Raw genomic sequence first — 17193 nt, forward strand, 5'->3', positions numbered from 1 at the left:
GTTAATATACAATAAAGACTATAGAATGGATGGTTTTCACTTGGCAATGAATTAGAGTTGTTTACATTATCTTGCGAGAGTTCAACGACAAGTTCGAAACTTGAAGCAACATTTTTCTTGGAGAATCAATCAAAATTCTAAAATTCGAACTCGAACTATCGCTCTTCTAAGGAAGCATCTTATCCGACCAGCAAAAAACTTTTACCCTCTTTAAGAAATGTTTAAAGAACAAATTACTGGTAAGATTTTACATTATGATAATACTCCGTATTATGTTCTCAATCCTTAACAGGTAAATGCCATTATAAAGAATCATTAACACGAAAATATCACTATTCAATACTGAACACCATGCGTCAAAAATATGACGGAGCAACTTTTATTAGGTAATATACCTACCGGATTCAACCTTATTAATTGTTACATCTTTTGTAATACGATTTACATAACCTCACATAGATTTCGTAGATGGTATCTTAATGTATCAACAATTATGTGAATGTTTAGATAAAGCCCAGTTCAAGTTCTCATAGTTCCTCATTGAGACTAAACATACTGATACTTCAAACACCAATCACACATAATAAATATGACTTTAATTTCGGTTCCGACATGGATGCGGTAAAATTTCCTACAGATATCCATGTGGTATGATAGGGCAATAAACCCTCGACGGGATGACGGAATGCTATACCTGCACTCCCATTTATCTCTCTATTTAAACACAAAAAGATTATGTGAATGTTAAATTGGGTTTGACCTTTTCTTTTTGTCCAAACTTGGTTATTCTTGGTTTTAGGACCTTGCTGCCCCAAACCCGGCTTAATACCCGGCCGGCTTGCAATATATATATTGTTATGCTCTGAAAACCGGATAAGACCTTTATTCCCCACTCCAACTGATCGCGACCAAACCCACACAGTGAGAAAAACGAAACCCTAATCTCCATTACCTTTTCCTACCCACTTAGCTCAACAATCGAGCTCTTATGGAAATGGGTTCCAAACCCTAATCTTGAAAAAATGTGAATTTGTCCTCCTCATCTTCTTCTAATCACTGACCTGTTGATCTACAGCTTCCACCCACTGAGAAAGCCGTTTGATTATGGTTAAGTGGATTTCTCATCCATCTTTTTTGGGGCTTCTTTTTGCTATGGATATTGGGGTTATGTTTGTAGAACTTGAGATTGTGCTTGTTTAATTGTCTTAGGATCTGTGAGTTTGTTTGTATTTGTTGGCTTGATATGTCGCTTGGTCTGTTGTATATGCCCTGGTTGGTTAGAAGGATCTTTTTTTGATTGTCTGGTCTGATTATTCCATCAAAGGTTGCACCTTTGGATCTGGAAGCTTCTGGATATTTTCAATCATTGGGTATTAGCTTCTATTTTTTGAGAAATATGTAAATTAGCATCCACTTGAAAGTGGGATTGACAAGGTTGGAAGGTTTGCGGTGTTGTTGATGTATCGTGTATGTATTTTTTATGTATAGATAGATTGTTAAGATGTCATTTAAGAGTATAATTCAAGATATGAGGGGGGAACTTGGGAGTATTTCTAGAAAAGGGTTTGATGTGAAGTTTGGGTATGGGTTTAGATCAAGGTCGCACCGGGTGGTTCAGGATAGTTCTGTTGTTATCGATGCTTTGAAGCAGAGTTGTTGGGCCAATATGCCTCCAGAGCTTTTGAGGGATGTGTTGATGAGGATCGAGGCATCGGAGCTTACTTGGCCCCCTCGGAAGAATGTTGTGGCTTGCGCCGGTGTTTGTAGGAGTTGGAGGGAGAACATGAAGGAAATTGTGAAAACCCTGGAAGTTTCGGGCAAGTTGACATTCCCAATATCATTGAAGCAGGTGAGTTTTACAATTGCAGAAGCAACTTTATTTCTTGTTCTTTTTCAGTTTAACCTCTATTGTTGCAGTGTGCTCGTGTTTTAGTTGGTTTCGCAAGGTGTTTTTATGTGTCTTCTTGTATATGCCTTCAGTATGTGTTTGGAGTTTTAGTTGAGGAAGATGATTGATAAGATGTAGTTATATATAATCTAACCCGCCCATGTGAGAGTATTGGAGGGAATTCCTATCCAATCCCTTACTTTGAGTTGCTAATCTTATTTCTGCAGTGAATTGTTCGCTTCTATGAGGTGCATTAATTTTGAAAATTCTATGGTTGAGTTACGATAGTTTTTTTGCAAACAAACCTTTCTTTTGGTGAGGTTATTCGTTAGTTCATTGGCGGGGATTCTAGGATTATTCATCAGAGTATCTGTCATTATTTGTTCTTAGCCATACTAAAAGTCCTTGCATTCTTTCTGCAGCCTGGTCCTAGGGACTCTCTCATTCAGTGTTTTATAAAACGTGATCGAAGCACTCAAGCATACCTCCTCTACCTCAGTTTAAATCAGAGTGAGTTACTCAAAATTTTGTTTGCATCTTTAATTCTCTTTCTTTCACTTTTATTGGTTTAGTCTGAATGTTTCATAAGTCAAATAACATACAGAGGTCAGCGCGCACACGCACACAAACACATATAGCTTAGGATTTTTAGTTTATGATTTTCTAGTTGGATTAAGTGGTCGGGGTGTAATTTTCCCGTTTCCTCATTTTTTGTCATCTGTGGACAGCTTCCAGTGAGGATGGGAAGCTCCTTCTGGCTGCACGGAAATGCCGGCGTCCAACGTACACAGATTACATCATCTCTCTTAATCCTGAAGACGTGTCAAAGGGGAGCAGCACCTACATTGGGAAGTTAAGGTAATTCAGCTAGTATACGGTGTCATTGCTCAACGTTTGTGTTGGCTAAACTCTCCGTTTCATTCCTTTTGTACAGATCCAACTTTCTGGGGACAAAGTTCACCATATATGATTCACAGCCTCCAAACGCTGAAGCCAAAGTTACTAAATCTCGTTCAACCAGGCGAATTGGAATGAGACGAGTGTCTCCCAAGTTCCCTGCAGGCAATTATACTGTAGCCCACATTTCATACGAATTGAATGTCTTGGGTTCGAGGTAAGATAAACTCCTTAGATGTTTGCCTCTTCTTTTGGGCTGTGTTTGGACACTGATTTGTGGAGGGATTTAGCAAAGGGAAAGGACAATGATAGGGAAACCACAGTAACAGATTTAGCTTATTCCCTTTGTCTCTCCCTTTGTAAATCTCTTAAAAAATCCATGATCCAACAAAGGTTTAAGGAAAAAACTGGGAAAGCTTTATGACCAGTAGCTTGTTGGCAGCAAGTCACTCATTATTGTTTATTGAAGAAATTAACTGCTCTGTGACAAGAGCTCGTGAGGATTGTCATTGTTAAATTCTTTTAGGCTCCATTTTTGGATGGACTAGAATTTGAATGATGGGATTTGAAATTGCAATTCAATGACAACCATCCTAGTTCAGATGTTCATATATAGATTTCGACATTGAATTTGAAATCCTTATCATGATGGATTTGAACAACTTTCATTAGGATTTATTTTAAATCTTTCGTGTTAGGGATTGACTTTAGGATGATATTCTACTGTTAATCCATCTTCCTATCTAGTTTCACAAGCTACCGACTGCCACCCCTGTTATATGTTGGTTGAAGTTGAACATGAATCCCTTCAGTTAAAATCAACATCTATCCAAACGGGGACTTAACTTTTATTCTTCCAAACAAAGAGAAGCTCTCATTGTGAAGTTATTATTTTCATATACTTGTATGTTACAGCTAAGTTATTGTGAAAATAGGGGGCCAAGGAGGATGCACTGTGTCATGGATGCTATCCCTGCTTCTGCTGTTAAACCAGGGGGAGTGGCCCCCACGCAAACCGAATTCATGCTTAGCAGTATGGATTCCTTTCCATCCCTGCCGTTTTTCAGATCCAAATCAACCCGGATGGAAAATTTCCAATCTGGACCTTTGTCCAGCCAGAAAGATGGAGATGGGATGCTGGTGTTGAAAAACAAGTCCCCAAGATGGCATGAGCAACTCCAGTGCTGGTGTTTGAACTTCAATGGACGCGTGACTGTAGCCTCTGTGAAGAATTTTCAACTGGTTGCCTCCGTGGAGGATGGAGCTGCCGGCCAACAAGAACATGAGAATGTCATTCTCCAGTTCGGGAAGGTGGGAAAGGATGTGTTTACCATGGATTATCAGTATCCAATCTCAGCATTCCAGGCATTTGCCATCTGCCTGAGCAGCTTCGACACCAAGATTGCTTGCGAATGACCTGCAAACAGGTCTCTCTCTCTCAGCTATATTACTGCTACAGATCGAATAAGGAATCCTAACTTTGTATTAAGATCTTCACGATTGATATATAGCATCTTTATATTCAAGCCCTTAAAATGTTTTTCAATTACATTACATGGCAGGTTGTGGAAGTGGTTTTGGAAGGCAGATGGGTGCTGTGTTATGTGGGTACAGTGCAGCTAGAAGTGGCATTTCTTTCCATTATTGTTGTGTGGTTATTTTTCTTTGTTTCTTCTCTCTCTGTTTCTTTTTATAAGTTTGTTCTCTGTTCTCTTCTTTTCCTTCTGGTTTTCCTCCAGTGTCCTTGTAAATAAGAATCGTTTGTATCAGAGTGAGACATGCCAGGCCATATTTACTCTATTGTAGACATGCGTTAACCCTGCCATAGTTGCGATAATTTGATGCTCTCTCTCTCTCTCCTGTAAATAACTAACTCTCGTATCAGGCGAAATGTGAAATATGCCTGCATACTGGTGGGGTGTGTGTTTGGCTGGTTTATATGCTTAATAAACTAGTGTGATCATGTTACACAAAGGAGACTACTGGTGCACTTTCCCTCCCAACCATGAATGACTAACATATATATCAACAGACCGATACTTGTAAAATCTAAAGCCTCTTCTGAACTCATGCAGCATACCGAAAAGCAGGCAGAACCACAGGAACCATCTGCTCTTCGTGGTAAACACAGCCTCGTCAAGGCATGAAGCTTTCAGCTCGTAGAGTTCTTAAATGGAAACTCAGAAATGATAACCGGAAAGTAAAGACATCCGCCAGGAAAATCACAATCAGAAGCCATAACAGACGGTGAAGTATCATCGCCCAAGAACAACTTGGTACGAATCAAAGAAGCCCAAACGAATTGCCTTTACATTGGGAAAATCAAATGTGCAGAAAGAAAACAGAGCATGAAAGTCAATTACAATCGTTCACTAATAGTCAATGTATTTCATAAACTTAGCAGAAAGTGACAAGGCCTGATACAATATGACAAATCCATCATCCATTTCCAAAGAGAGGAAGAAAATGGCTAGCATATGAATATCAAGAAGCTGAGAAACCAGGAACCGTAAACTTATACAAACGAAATAGGAATTTTATTTCAGAAGTAAGCCGACAAGGCAATCTAAATTCATCATATTGATGCTCAGCAAAATCAGAAAGGACCAGGACCTCCTCCGGGAGGTCCATAAGGGCCCGGAGGTCCACCGAAACAATCTTGTAGCAACCAGCAACAGCAAAGGCAAGACAAGCTGCATTTTTTCAAAACATTGAACCACCATGAGCAGATCCATAAAGAAACTTAACAGAAGAAAAATATCCCATAAATTAAGATCTCAAATCATATTCGAGAAAGAGGATTTTTACTTACCAAGAACCTATCATGTTGCATAAGCCACCAAAGAAACCACCAGGTCCCCCGAAGCCGAAGCCTCCTCCTGGAAAGAAACCAGGGCCTCCTGGACCTCCCCAGCCACCGGGACCCCCAGGACCTCCCCAACCACCAGGACCACCTCCCGGACCTCCCCAACCACCACCAGGTCCGCCCCCCGGACCTCCCCAGCCACCACCAGGACCACCCCCAGGTCCGCCCCAGCCACCACCACCCCCAGGTCCACCCCAGCCACCACCACCACCACCAGGACCACCCCCACCTCCAGGTCCTCCTGGACCCATATTCAGCTCTCTACCACTGAGGCAATGCCCGGACTCTCGAGGCTGCTTCTGCCACCACCACCAGGAAGATTTTCAATGTCTTGAGTTCTAAGAGATCCTCGAGGAAATGGGTAGTATTAATCTTGTTATTAGTAGTAGATCAATAAAGCGTGTGAATTTGGAGCTTGGCTTCTGCTTTTATATAGAGAGAACACAAGGAATTTAGATAATTGCCTTAGACCTTAAGGTTTTAAGTCTTCTGCCTCGACCAATGCAACACTTCTAAGTTATCAACCTACCATTCAAAGAAAGCAACTGCAGTTCTCTTAGACCTAACATTCAAAATTCAAACATACTAGTTTTTAGAGCATAAATGGCGTACTTATCTTTGAGACATCAGAACAAGCACTTTTTGGATGCATGTTCCCTACGCTGTCACTCATTTATCCTCATTCCTCACTCATAGCCGACGGTGGAGAAATATCAAACATGTAATTCCTTCATATTTTTGTTTTCTTCCTCTTGTTTATTTATTCATTAGCCGTGGAGTATATAACATCCCTGAAGAGAGGAAAACTACGTTACAATAAAACGCGAATGCAGAATTGATCCCTATGAAAGTCGTATTAGAAGCAGTTGTACTCTGAAGCATGGTACCGACACTGCCAACTGCTTGATGTGCTTGGTTAATTTCTGATGGAATGGTATGGATAAAGCTAGATATTTATCTTCATATATCTACATTTTCTTGCATGTCCCTCATCATGTTCGTGTCCCCGTTTATTCAGAACCGACGTGTCCATATTCGTACCTGTATCAGTTTCCCTGTATCCATTCTTTTTATGTCGTAGTATTTCACCAGCAAGTAATACCCAAACAATAGCCGACCAAACACAGTCAAAATAAAGCAGAATGGATTTTGTAGCTTAAGCAGGACCGAGCAGAGATCGTGAAGCAGATTCATCCATATTCTCATAGCTCTCAACAATTCCAACATTTTAGCAAAAAATGGATGTTTTTCCATCCAATTAAGTTCAAATCACCTCAGTCCTCATCTAAGCCATCACCCAGGCTTTTTAATTAATTGGGCTACTTCCCTCTTCTGCGAAAAAAATTTGAGGGTGGCTTTAATCACTTTGTAAATGCTGATAAGAAAAGTTAATGTTGTGGTTTAGGCAACTAGTCACATGTTACTTGCCATTCACAGATGTGAACATAATTTGAGAGAGAGAGAGAGAGAAATCAACAAATTTCATAACTAAACATAAAGTAACAAGGTCTGATACAAGATGATAACTCCATCATTCTCTCTCCATTTACAAAGAAAGGAAGAAAATGGGCAGTACATACATGTGAAGCAACTGAGAAACCAGGAACTATTATTCTTTTATCACTGAGAGAACACAGGATTTAATTGCTCAAGTAATCCAACAAAGCAATCTCAGTTCATCAACGAGGGCCGCCACCGCCACCGGGACCGCCGCGGGGTCCACCGAAACAATCTCGCCACAACCAGCAACAGCACAGGCAATTTAAGCTGCATTTCCACATCAATGAACAACCGTAATCAGACCCAAAAGAGAAACTGCATTATTCAAATACCAAGCAACAATAAACATTCTCACTGATCACATTCGAGAAAAGAGAGTGGCACTTACCAAGCACCTATCATGTGGCATAAGCCACCACAGCAACCTCCTAGGAAGAAACCAGGGCCTCCTGGACCACCACCACCACCTCCACCCCAGCCGCCGCCACCACCCCCAGGACCACCTCCACCCCAGCCGCCGCCGCCCCCAGGACCGCCGCCGCCACCCCCAGGACCGCCCCCACCACCCCAGCCGCCGCCACCACCCCCAGGACCACCGCCACCACCCCCAGGACCACCGCCACCCCAGCCGCCACCTCCACCCCCAGGACCACCACCACCTCCACCCCAGCCACCACCACCACCCCCACGACCACCACCACCACCACCCCCACGACCCCCACCACCACCCCCAGGTCCCATAGTCAGCTCTCTACCACTAAGGCAATGCCTGAACTTGCAAGGCTTTCTTCTGCCACCACCACCTGAGAAGTTTTCCAAGTCTGTGAGTTCTAAGAGATCTGTATGGAAATGGGTAGTGTGGATCTTCTTATATAGCCTGTCAAAAAGCGTGTGAATTGGGAGCTTGGCTGCTCAATGAGAAAGAGAACATGAGGAAGTTAATATAATTGCTTAGCCCTTGAGGTTAAGTATATCATCTTCTAGCTGGCCGCCTCTACCAATGTGACACCTCATAGTTCAAACCAACCATTCAAAGAAAAACAACAACTGTTCTCCTAAACCTAACAATATTCTAAGCTAGTAGATTATTGTGCAGCAGAGCAGAATGGCATACTCATCTTTTATCGGAAGTATCAGTTTTGGTCTGGCCAGCAATGCATGTTTCCCTGTGACTCATTAATTCGAAATTCGAATACGTGTATGAATATCGAAACATCTTAACTTTTTCTTCTTTTTCCGTTTATGACATGTACGAGCTACTCATTTTTTTTTGTTTTGGTCAAACGGAAATATCCATGTACGAGCTCATTGCCCATGGCTCATCAACGCTTGAAAGAGGAAATATGTTACTTATATCAAGTGAATAAACAACCGCAAAATGCATGTCCGCACGTTAATTTGTCACTCATTTATCCTCATTCAGTACTCTGAAGCGTGGCACCGACACTCCTAACGGCTTGTTGTATGCGTGTCGGACACTCCAGACAGTGGTAGAGCCAAAATTTTCGATAAGTAGGGTCGAAAATTTGAACTATGTGTAATTTACGAACGAAACCCTTGATTTGTTTTGAGGAATGAACAAACTAGTGCTACGTTTGGAAATTTTGTTTTGAGGAACGAACAAAGTAGCACTACGTTTGAAAATTTATTGGGTGGAGATTATATTTTGACTCCTTTTTTTCTTAAGTACAAAACCCTTATATGGGTTGGGGCAAAAATAAATTTTAAAGTGGGGTCAAATTAGTAAAAATTGGGTAAAAATTATACCTATCTCTGTGAAAATTTGACAGTCAATGGGGTCGGCTGCCCACTCCTGTCTCTATGTCCCTCCACCATTGACTCCCGAGACATGCGCCATGTCAAGGACACATATGGCACCCGCCAAATTGAGTGTCCCAAAAAGTTAATTATTTTCAAGTCGGGGACACTCGTTTATCAACTTGGATACGGATGGAAATATGATAGGGATAATTTATACATTTCATTTCAAAGGTATATACTCCAAAAATGTGAGGGAAAATTTCAAAATACCCCAACCTTTACTCTAAATTTCAACTAGACTCCCAACCTTTAAAAAAAATCAATTTTACTTCCAATGTTATCTTCCGTTAATCAAAACGCTCCCTTCCGTCCGAATGACTAACGGATTTCGTTAAAGGCTTCGTTAAATAGCGTCCCGATCGAATTTCGATGATCCGAACCGCTCAATGTGTTCAGAACGTGATTTTAAGGGTACCCTTAAGAAATTAGCAAAAAAAAATGACCGGGCAAGGCTTCATCCCAATAGTTTTTTATTGAACAGTTCAATAAAAAACTGCTCAAATCAAGCCCTTCCCTATCATTTTTTAGTTGATTTCTCGAAGATACCCATACAATCACATTTTGAACACATTGAGCGACTCAGATCATCGAAATTTGATCGGGAAATGGGAGGTGCGGACCGATCTGGATTTTGTTCAAGTTAAGACGTCTGGATTTTGCTTCGGTTTGCACCTCCCCTTTTCTGATTGAATTTCGATGATCCGAGCCGTTCAATATGTTCAGAACATGATTTTAAGGGTACTCGCGAGAAATCAACAAAAAAAATGACCGGAAAGGGCTTGATTTGAGCAGTTTTTTATTGAACTGTTCAATAAAAAACCTTTCAGATGAAGCCCTTTCCGGTCTTTTTTTTTTTTTTTACTGATTTCTCGCGAGTACCCTTAAAATCACGTTTTGAACACATTAAGCGGCTCAGATCATCGAAATTTGATCGGGACGCTATTTAACGGAGCCTTTAATGAAATCCGTTAGTCATTCGGACGGAAGGGGGCATTTTGATTAACAGAAGATAACGTTAGGAGTAAAATTGATTTTCTTAAAAGGTTGAGAGTCTAATTAAAATTTAGAGTAAAGGTTGGGGGTATTTTGAATTTTTTCCAAAATATGAGGAAAAAGAGCATATAAAGAAATCTGACCAAATATAACCCTGTTTAACTAAAACTCCATAGTATCTTATAGGAAAAAATAAATCATAAAGATAAAATTAGTTTTGGTTAAGTTCTGATGGAATAGTATGGATAAAAACTAGATATCTACCCTTATATATATACATTTTTTTGCATGTCTCTCACCATATTCGTGTCCTCATTTATTTAGAACCACCGTATCTATATCAGTATCCATATCCACTTTCAATGTTGTAGTATTTCACCAGCATAAAGTCAATCCTACATCAAGTAATACCCAAACAATAGCCGACCAAATTCAGTCAAAATAAAGCAGAATTGATTTTGTAGCTTAAGCAGGACATCAAAACAAGCACTTTTTGGTTTGGCCCAAAATACATGTTCCGCACGTTTGTCACTCAGTTATCCTCATTCCGTACTCTGAAGCATGGCACCAACACTCCTAACTGCTTGTTCTATGCGTGTCGGACACTCCAGAGACATGCACCATGTCAAGGACACGTATGGCACCGCCAAATTGTGTTATTTTTCAAGTAGGGGACACGTCGGGGACACTCGTTTATCAACTTGGATATGGATGTTCACATCTACACTTTTGCGCAATGGGAAAAAAATTTATGTACTTGTTAACTTACCAAAGAAGCCCAAATAAATTGATGCGAACATAAATTGAGAAAGAGAGAGAGAGAGAGAGAGAGAGAGAGAGAGAGAGAGAGAGAGAGAGAGAGAGTCCATAAAAGTCAAAGTCACTGCATTTCATAAACACATAAAGTAACAAGGTCTGATACAAAATGATAACTCCATCATTCTCTCCATTTACAAAGGAAGAAAATGGCCAGTAGATACATATGACTGAGAAACAGGAACAGTTATTCTTTTATCACTGAGTGAACACAGGATTTTATTGCATAAGTAATCCAACAAAGCAATCTCAGTTCATCAAACCCATGCCCAGCAAATCAGAAAGGACGAGGGCCTCCAGGGCCGCCACCGCCGCCGGGTGGTCCACCGAAACAATCTCGCAGCAACCAGCAACAGCACAGGCAATTTAAGCTGCATTTCCACATCAATAAAAAAACCGTAATCAGACCCAAAAAAGAAACTGCATTATTCAAATACCAAGCAAAAAACAAAAATATTTTCACTGATCACATTTGAGAAAAGAGAGTGGCACTTACCCAGAACCTATCAGGTTGCATAAGCCACCAAAGAAGCCTCCTGGACCCGGGCCCCCATGTCCACCACCACCGCCAGGTCCACCCCAGCCACCACCACCACCCCCACGACCACCACCACCCCCAGGTCCTCCTGGACCCATAGTCAGCTCTCTACCACTAAGGCAATGCCTGAACTTGCAAGGCTTTCTGAGAAGTTTTCCGAGTCTGTGAGTTCAGGAGATCTGTATGGAAATGGGTAGTGTGGATCTTCTTAAACAGCCTGTCAAAAAGCGTGTGAATTGGGAGCTTGTGTGAACTGGGAGCTTGGTTTCTTACTCAGAAAGAGAACATGAGGAAGTTATATAGTTGCTTAGCCCTTGAGGTTAAGTATCATCTTCTGGCTCCACCAATGTGTCATAGTTCAAACCAACCATTCAAAGAAAGCAACAACTGTTCTCCTAAGCCTACCATTCAAAGCTAGTAGATTGTGCAGCAGAAATGGCATACTTATCTTTTTGCATCGGAAGTTGCAGTTTTGGTCTGGCCAGCAATGCATGTTCCCCTGTGACTCATTCGAAATTCGAATACGTGTATGAATATCAAAGCTTCTAACTTTTTTTTCTTTTTCCGTTCTGACATGTACGAGTTCATCGCCCATGGGTCATCAACACTTGAAAGAGAAATATGTTATAACAAGTTAATAAACAACTCAATAGGATTCTGTTCAAGAACTGTTACTAAAGAAAAATGCATATCAGAATGGTTATAGCATTTCAACCTCACTAACACAATACCTATAGATAAAGAAAATATCAAATAAAATTCAACTAGCCCTAATTTAAAACTTATAGCTAAAAAAGGATGACCAGAACTAAGATGAGGCCATGAAGCATATTCACCTAAAGCTTGATTGCCTTAAACACTACCAGCATTTTAGCAAAACTCAGCGTATTATATAAAACTGTCAATTGGCATCCACTTCAGGCAAATTACCTCCTATATAACCAATCTTGAAAGAGATCTCTGATAACATGAAAAACTGCCGTTGGATTGGATCATCATTCATTAGACAAACATAAGCCCCATATGTGAATTTCAAAGAAACTGATGACTGATTTACATGGACCAATCTTGAAAGAGATCTCTGATAACATGAAAAACTGCCGTTGGATTGGATCATCATTCATTAGATGAACATAAGCCCCATATGTGAATTTCAAAGAAACTGATGACTGATTTACATGGACCAATAAAAGGAAAAACAACATGGTAATAATGTCGCTCTTTGAGAAAATATAGCAATTGAAATCTATAAAATACATGCAATATCCTGTGGCAATGTACAATGCTTTGAATCATTGCCAATAAAGGAAAGGCCTAGACAAAGATGTAAAGAATTTGATGTGATACACAAAAATGCTAAAACATAGTCCACAAAGGCATTATGAAACATTGTCAGCGAGCAAACACAAACCACCTTAGCCACAATGCCAAGGATACACATGGAAAAACTTGACCAATGAACTTTACAAGGAGCAATCATGTCAATTCCACGGTGAAGTAGTAAATACGTATCTTCTGTACATAAGTACCAATTTTACAATAAGCACATCAGTCTTCGTGCAGTCGAAATGTATTACTTGCGGCTTGCATTACTGCATATTGACATCTTCAGCAGGCTCAGAGTAGACAACTATATTAACCAATCAGATAATGTATCCTGTACATATCAGAAATCAGAATTCAGTCAAAAAGCCAATTTCCACTGCGTACTAACATCTTCAGCTAGCTCAGAGTAGACAACTAACCAATCAGATAATGTATCCTGTACATATCAGAAATCAGAATTCAGTCAAAAAGCCAATTTCCAATGGGTAAGTTGAGAAATGTTTGACAACTAAGTTCAAAATGGATCAAGACATGGCAAAATTGGGCAGAAGTGCAATGAAAGACTAGGGAACTTCAGCGCTATAAATTCATCAATTCTAAATTTCCTGAATTAGAATTTAGGATTGGAATTTCTCACTCACAAATTGATCGAAATATGACCAACAAACTCAGAAACTTCCAAGAAACTCAAAAGGGGTTCATCAGATTTTAGTAATTTGAGTACGAGTTCCATTGCCATAGTTACATTTGTAATATACCCATTGCAAGAAAAGCCTCAGATTAGCATTTTGGCACATTATTCCTCGCATCAACAACCCCAAACCTTATGGGTGCGCAATTTGTTATTGCAGCTCATGCCCAAAATTTATCATCACTGGCTTTCTTCCATTATTCAATTTCCTACTCAAACCAGTATTGGATTTGATTAAAGAGACGATATGCAAGAACTAAGACGAGACCCTGAAGCAAATTCACCTAAAGCTTTATTGCGTTAAATATTACCAGCATTTTAGCGAAACTTGCATAGTATATCAAACTATCAATTGGCATCCCACTTCAGGCAAATTACCTCCTATAACCAATCTTGAGAGAGAACTTTGATAACATGAAATACTGCCATTGGATCGGATCATCTTTCATTCGATGAAGCATAAGCTTCAGAAGTGAATTTGAAAGAAACTCATATGACTGAATTACATGGACCGATAATAATGCGAGGTTTTGAGAAAATATAGCAATTGAAATCTATAAAATGCAATGCAATACTCCATGGCAATGTACAATGCTTTGCATCATGCCAACTAAAGGGAAGTCGTAACAAAGATGTAAAGAATTTGATGCGATACACAAACATGCCAAAACATAATCCACAGTAAGAACAAAACCATAATGACTTTTCAGTCTGTTTAAGGCAGTATGCAACATTGGCAATGAGCCAAACATAAACCACCTTAGCCACAATGCTAAGATACACATGAAATAACTTGACCAATGAACTTTACAAGTAGAGGGTTGAATAGTAACTACATATATTCTGTACGTAAGTACAAAAAGAACTATAAGCACATCAGTCTAACAGTCTTCATAGTAGTTGGAATGTATTTCTTGTAGCTTGCATTGCTGCATATTGACATCTTCAGCAAGCTCAAAGTAGACAAGTATGTTAACCAATTAGATAATCTATCCTCAGTATATCAGAGGTCAGACAAAGGCCGATTTCCTCTAAGTAAGTTGGGAATTGCTTGGAATTAACATCGGGAAGAACGGAAATAACAAAAGTTGGGAACTTCAGTAATATCCATGAATTCTAAATTTCTTGAATTATAATTCAGGGTTGGACTTCTCCTTCACTAAATTGATCTAAAAATGACCAAAGAACTCGGAAACATTCAAGAAACTCAAAAGTCCATCAAATTATTCAATTTGCGTTCAGGTTCCATTGCCACAAGTTATATTTGCAATATACCCATAGAAAGAGAAGCCTTAGATTAGCATTTTGGCACATTATTCCTCGCATCAACAACCCCAAATCATACATGGGTGATGCAGGAGCATAATCAGGAGTTGAAAAGTCTATTTAGATTTATTTTATTGTGAAGACCTTTTGACTTCTATGTCTCGTTGTTTTGTGTTGTTAGTCTTGGAAGTGTAGTTTGCTTTGGAAACTCTTAAAATATTAAGTGTTATGAGGGTAGTCATAGAGTCATCTTTTGTAATCTCTCTATATTTTGTTATGAATGAAATCTGCTGGCAGTTTGTAGAGTTTATGAAAATATTCTGCAAGTTCTTTTCTTGCTTGAGAGTGAGTGATTCCTCCGATAATCAAGTGTGTGACTTGGTCGCTTGAGTGTCTTCCGCGATTAGCAACGTCGAGTGACTTCTGTTGCGCCCGGTGACTCTCTTCCCGGGATTATCCTAACCTTGCGGGTCTCGGCCGGCATCAAATTGGTATCAGAGCTAGAAAAAAATCCAGAATTACGGGAGCTTTTCTTTGTTTCCAGTGACGATGCCTCCAAGGCGGCGACGGACGGTTGAGGATGTCACGTTGCATGACGAGCTTGCTGAATTGCGGCAGTCTAATCAAACGCTTCAACATATGATGAATGAAATTCTCCAAAGGATGCAAACTTTTCCCTGGCGAAGTCGAAGAAGTCACTCTAGAATTTCAGGAAGTCAGAGTGATATGGATGAGGGATCTGATTCGTTTAGTTCGAAAGAAAATTCAGAAGCTGCTTTTGGTGATCGTTGGGCCATGGAACGATTGACGAGAGCTCTTAAAGGAACAGATAGGAGTATTCAAGTTCACGTGCCGGACTTCGAAGGAAAGTTAGACCCTGAACAATATTGTGATTGGGTTGCCTCTTTGGAAGCATTTTTTGAATGGAAAAACATGACAGAAGAGAGAAAGGTGCAGTTTGTGGCTACAAAATTGAAGGGCCATGCCTTGGTTTGGTGGCAGCAATATCAACGAAGTCGAGATAGAAGAGGAGTCCCGAGAGTTGGCACATGGGCAGAGATGAAGTTGAAGTTGGATGAGAAATTTCTTCCTCTAGATTACTCTCATTCCTTGTACCAAAAGTTCCACCGTCTTCGCCATCACAATGAGCAATCTGTGGCTGATTACACGAAGCAATTTTACAAGTTGTGGAGTCGCATTAATCTAATGGAGACAGATGATCAACTTGTTGCTAGATACACAAGTGGTTTGAAACTCAACCTTCAAGGGGAGTTAATGATGCATCCCATCCATTCACTTGAAGAGGCATATCAGATGGCGCTTAAAGCAGAAGAAAAGGTTAAATGGGCTCCTTTCGGAAAAGGTGACACTAGTAAAGCTTTGAAAGGGAAGACGGTTACCCAAAACAAGAAAAATTCAGCACCCAACTCTGAGCATCCAAACCCACATGCTGGAGGAGGAAAAAAGGACTTTGGTAAAGCTGAATCGTCTTCAAGTTCTAAGTGTTTCAGGTGTGGTGAAGCTGGTCATCGTGCTTATGAATGTCCTACCAAGAAAGCTGAGGTGAATTTTGTTCAAGAAGGGCAAGAAGAAGAAGAAGAGCCTATTTATGATGAAGAGCCTGAAGGTGGAATTGAAAGGGAGTATTGTGAACCTGAGTATGATGCCCAAAGTCTTGTGATTCAACAGGTAATGACTGTTCAAGAAAATGATAAGTGGCTCAAGCATAACATCTTCCGAACTTATTGCTTGGCCAATGGGAAAAAGTGTATCTTGATGGTTGATTCTGGAAGTGTAGAAAATATGGTGTCTAAGACAATGGTCGGGAAGTTGAAACTTGCATGTGAGTAGCATCCTAAACCTTACAAAGTATCATGGTTCAAGAAAGGAGGAGAGGTTTTGGTGACACAACGATGCCAAGTGAAATTCTCTATTGGAAAGTATGAAGATAAGCTCTACTTTGACGTCCTTCCAATGGATGCTTGTCACGTACTTCTTGGAAGACCATGGCAATATGATCGATTTGCTCAGCATGATGGGAGGAAGAACACCTACACACTTAAGAAAGGTGGGGTAACATTTGTGTTGAACCCTTTGAAGGATATCCCCACAAGTGTGGCATCCCAAGGCCCAGTTAGCTTGCTGTCCTATAGAGCTTTTGAACAAGTTTTTAGCAAAGAGAAGGTGGCATATGCTTTGGTGGCTGTAGGGGAAGATAAGGAAGATGCGAGAGATGTTCCTGAAGAAGTTTCAAGTCTATTCCGTAGATTCAAAGGCTTAGTTCTAGATGAATTACCTGCTCGCTTGCCACCTCTTCGTGATATTCAGCATCAAATTGATCTCATACCAGGTGCAATCCTTCCTAACTTACCTCATTATAGAATGTCACCAAATGAACATGCTGAATTGGAAAGACAAGTTGAAGATTTGCTAAAAAAGGGACTGATTAAGGAGTCATTAAGTCCTTGTGCTGTTCCAGCCCTTCTAACACCAAAAAAAGATGGAACTTGGAGGATGTGTATTGATAGTAGGGCAACAAACAAGATAACTGTGAAGTACCGGTTCCCAATTCCCCGTCTTGATGACATGTT

General features: G+C 40.3%; 4 protein-coding genes across 9 annotated transcripts; 2 read left to right on the forward strand and 2 right to left on the reverse strand.

The window, feature by feature from the left end:
- Positions 1-861: 861 nt before the first annotated feature.
- LOC131322848 (tubby-like F-box protein 3) lies at positions 862-4632 on the forward strand. The gene is made up of 6 exons (XM_058354384.1): positions 862-1849; positions 2311-2398; positions 2617-2746; positions 2823-3002; positions 3721-4212; positions 4348-4632. The coding sequence occupies exons 1-5, from the start codon at positions 1502-1504 to the stop codon at positions 4199-4201; spliced, it is 1227 nt and encodes a 408-aa protein (XP_058210367.1). The 5' UTR covers positions 862-1501; the 3' UTR covers positions 4202-4212; positions 4348-4632.
- A 521-nt stretch (positions 4633-5153) lies between these two features.
- LOC131322858 (glycine-rich cell wall structural protein-like) lies at positions 5154-8136 on the reverse strand. 5 transcript variants are annotated; one of them, XM_058354401.1, is made up of 5 exons: positions 7844-8136; positions 7706-7810; positions 7540-7654; positions 5598-7418; positions 5154-5478 (listed from the first exon to the last, which is right to left on the reverse strand). In XM_058354401.1, the coding sequence occupies exons 1-4, from the start codon at positions 7890-7892 to the stop codon at positions 7331-7333; spliced, it is 357 nt and encodes a 118-aa protein (XP_058210384.1). In that variant the 5' UTR covers positions 7893-8136; the 3' UTR covers positions 5154-5478; positions 5598-7330. The 5 variants fall into 5 exon arrangements, with proteins under 5 accessions (XP_058210384.1, XP_058210400.1, XP_058210392.1 ...); XM_058354417.1 differs by having other exon boundaries at positions 7540-7618; positions 7718-7810; positions 7844-8135; XM_058354409.1 differs by having other exon boundaries at positions 7769-8134.
- A 2699-nt stretch (positions 8137-10835) lies between these two features.
- Positions 10836-14648, reverse strand: LOC131322878 (uncharacterized). Of its 2 annotated transcripts, XR_009199000.1 has the most exons (3): positions 14096-14648; positions 11278-12733; positions 10836-11152 (listed from the first exon to the last, which is right to left on the reverse strand). XR_009199000.1 is itself a non-coding variant. In XM_058354432.1 (2 exons), exons 1-2 carry the CDS (start codon positions 11415-11417, stop codon positions 11059-11061), a joined length of 234 nt encoding a protein of 77 aa, XP_058210415.1. In that variant the 5' UTR covers positions 11418-11786; the 3' UTR covers positions 10836-11058. The 2 variants fall into 2 exon arrangements, 1 of the variants encoding a protein (XP_058210415.1); XM_058354432.1 differs by lacking the exon at positions 14096-14648 and having other exon boundaries at positions 11278-11786.
- A 503-nt stretch (positions 14649-15151) lies between these two features.
- On the forward strand, positions 15152-16453 carry LOC131332354 (uncharacterized). The gene has a single exon (XM_058366537.1). The coding sequence runs from the start codon at positions 15152-15154 to the stop codon at positions 16451-16453; it is 1302 nt and encodes a 433-aa protein (XP_058222520.1).
- The last annotated feature ends 740 nt before the right edge of the window (positions 16454-17193 follow it).

Source organism: Rhododendron vialii, chromosome 1a (assembly GCF_030253575.1).
Source record: "Rhododendron vialii isolate Sample 1 chromosome 1a, ASM3025357v1".
Lineage (NCBI taxonomy): Eukaryota > Viridiplantae > Streptophyta > Magnoliopsida > Ericales > Ericaceae > Rhododendron > Rhododendron vialii.

Bases quoted from the DNA above. Each gene is read 5' to 3' on its own strand.
- LOC131322878 (XM_058354432.1), bottom strand. From the start codon at position 11,417: ATGGGTCCAGGAGGACCTGGGGGTGGTGGTGGTCGTGGGGGTGGTGGT. The intron at 11,153-11,277 runs GTAAGTGCCACT...GTGGAAATGCAG, and splicing joins TGCAACCTGATAGGTTCTGG to CTTAAATTGCCTGTGCTGTT.
- LOC131332354 (XM_058366537.1), top strand. From the start codon at position 15,152: ATGCCTCCAAGGCGGCGACGGACGGTTGAGGATGTCACGTTGCATGAC.
- LOC131322848 (XM_058354384.1), top strand. From the start codon at position 1,502: ATGTCATTTAAGAGTATAATTCAAGATATGAGGGGGGAACTTGGGAGT. The intron at 1,850-2,310 runs GTGAGTTTTACA...TTCTTTCTGCAG, and splicing joins TCCCAATATCATTGAAGCAG to CCTGGTCCTAGGGACTCTCT. The intron at 3,003-3,720 runs GTAAGATAAACT...TTGTGAAAATAG, and splicing joins TTGAATGTCTTGGGTTCGAG to GGGGCCAAGGAGGATGCACT.
- LOC131322858 (XM_058354394.1), bottom strand. From the start codon at position 5,902: ATGGGTCCAGGAGGACCTGGAGGTGGGGGTGGTCCTGGTGGTGGTGGT. The intron at 5,479-5,597 runs GTAAGTAAAAAT...GAAAAAATGCAG, and splicing joins TGCAACATGATAGGTTCTTG to CTTGTCTTGCCTTTGCTGTT.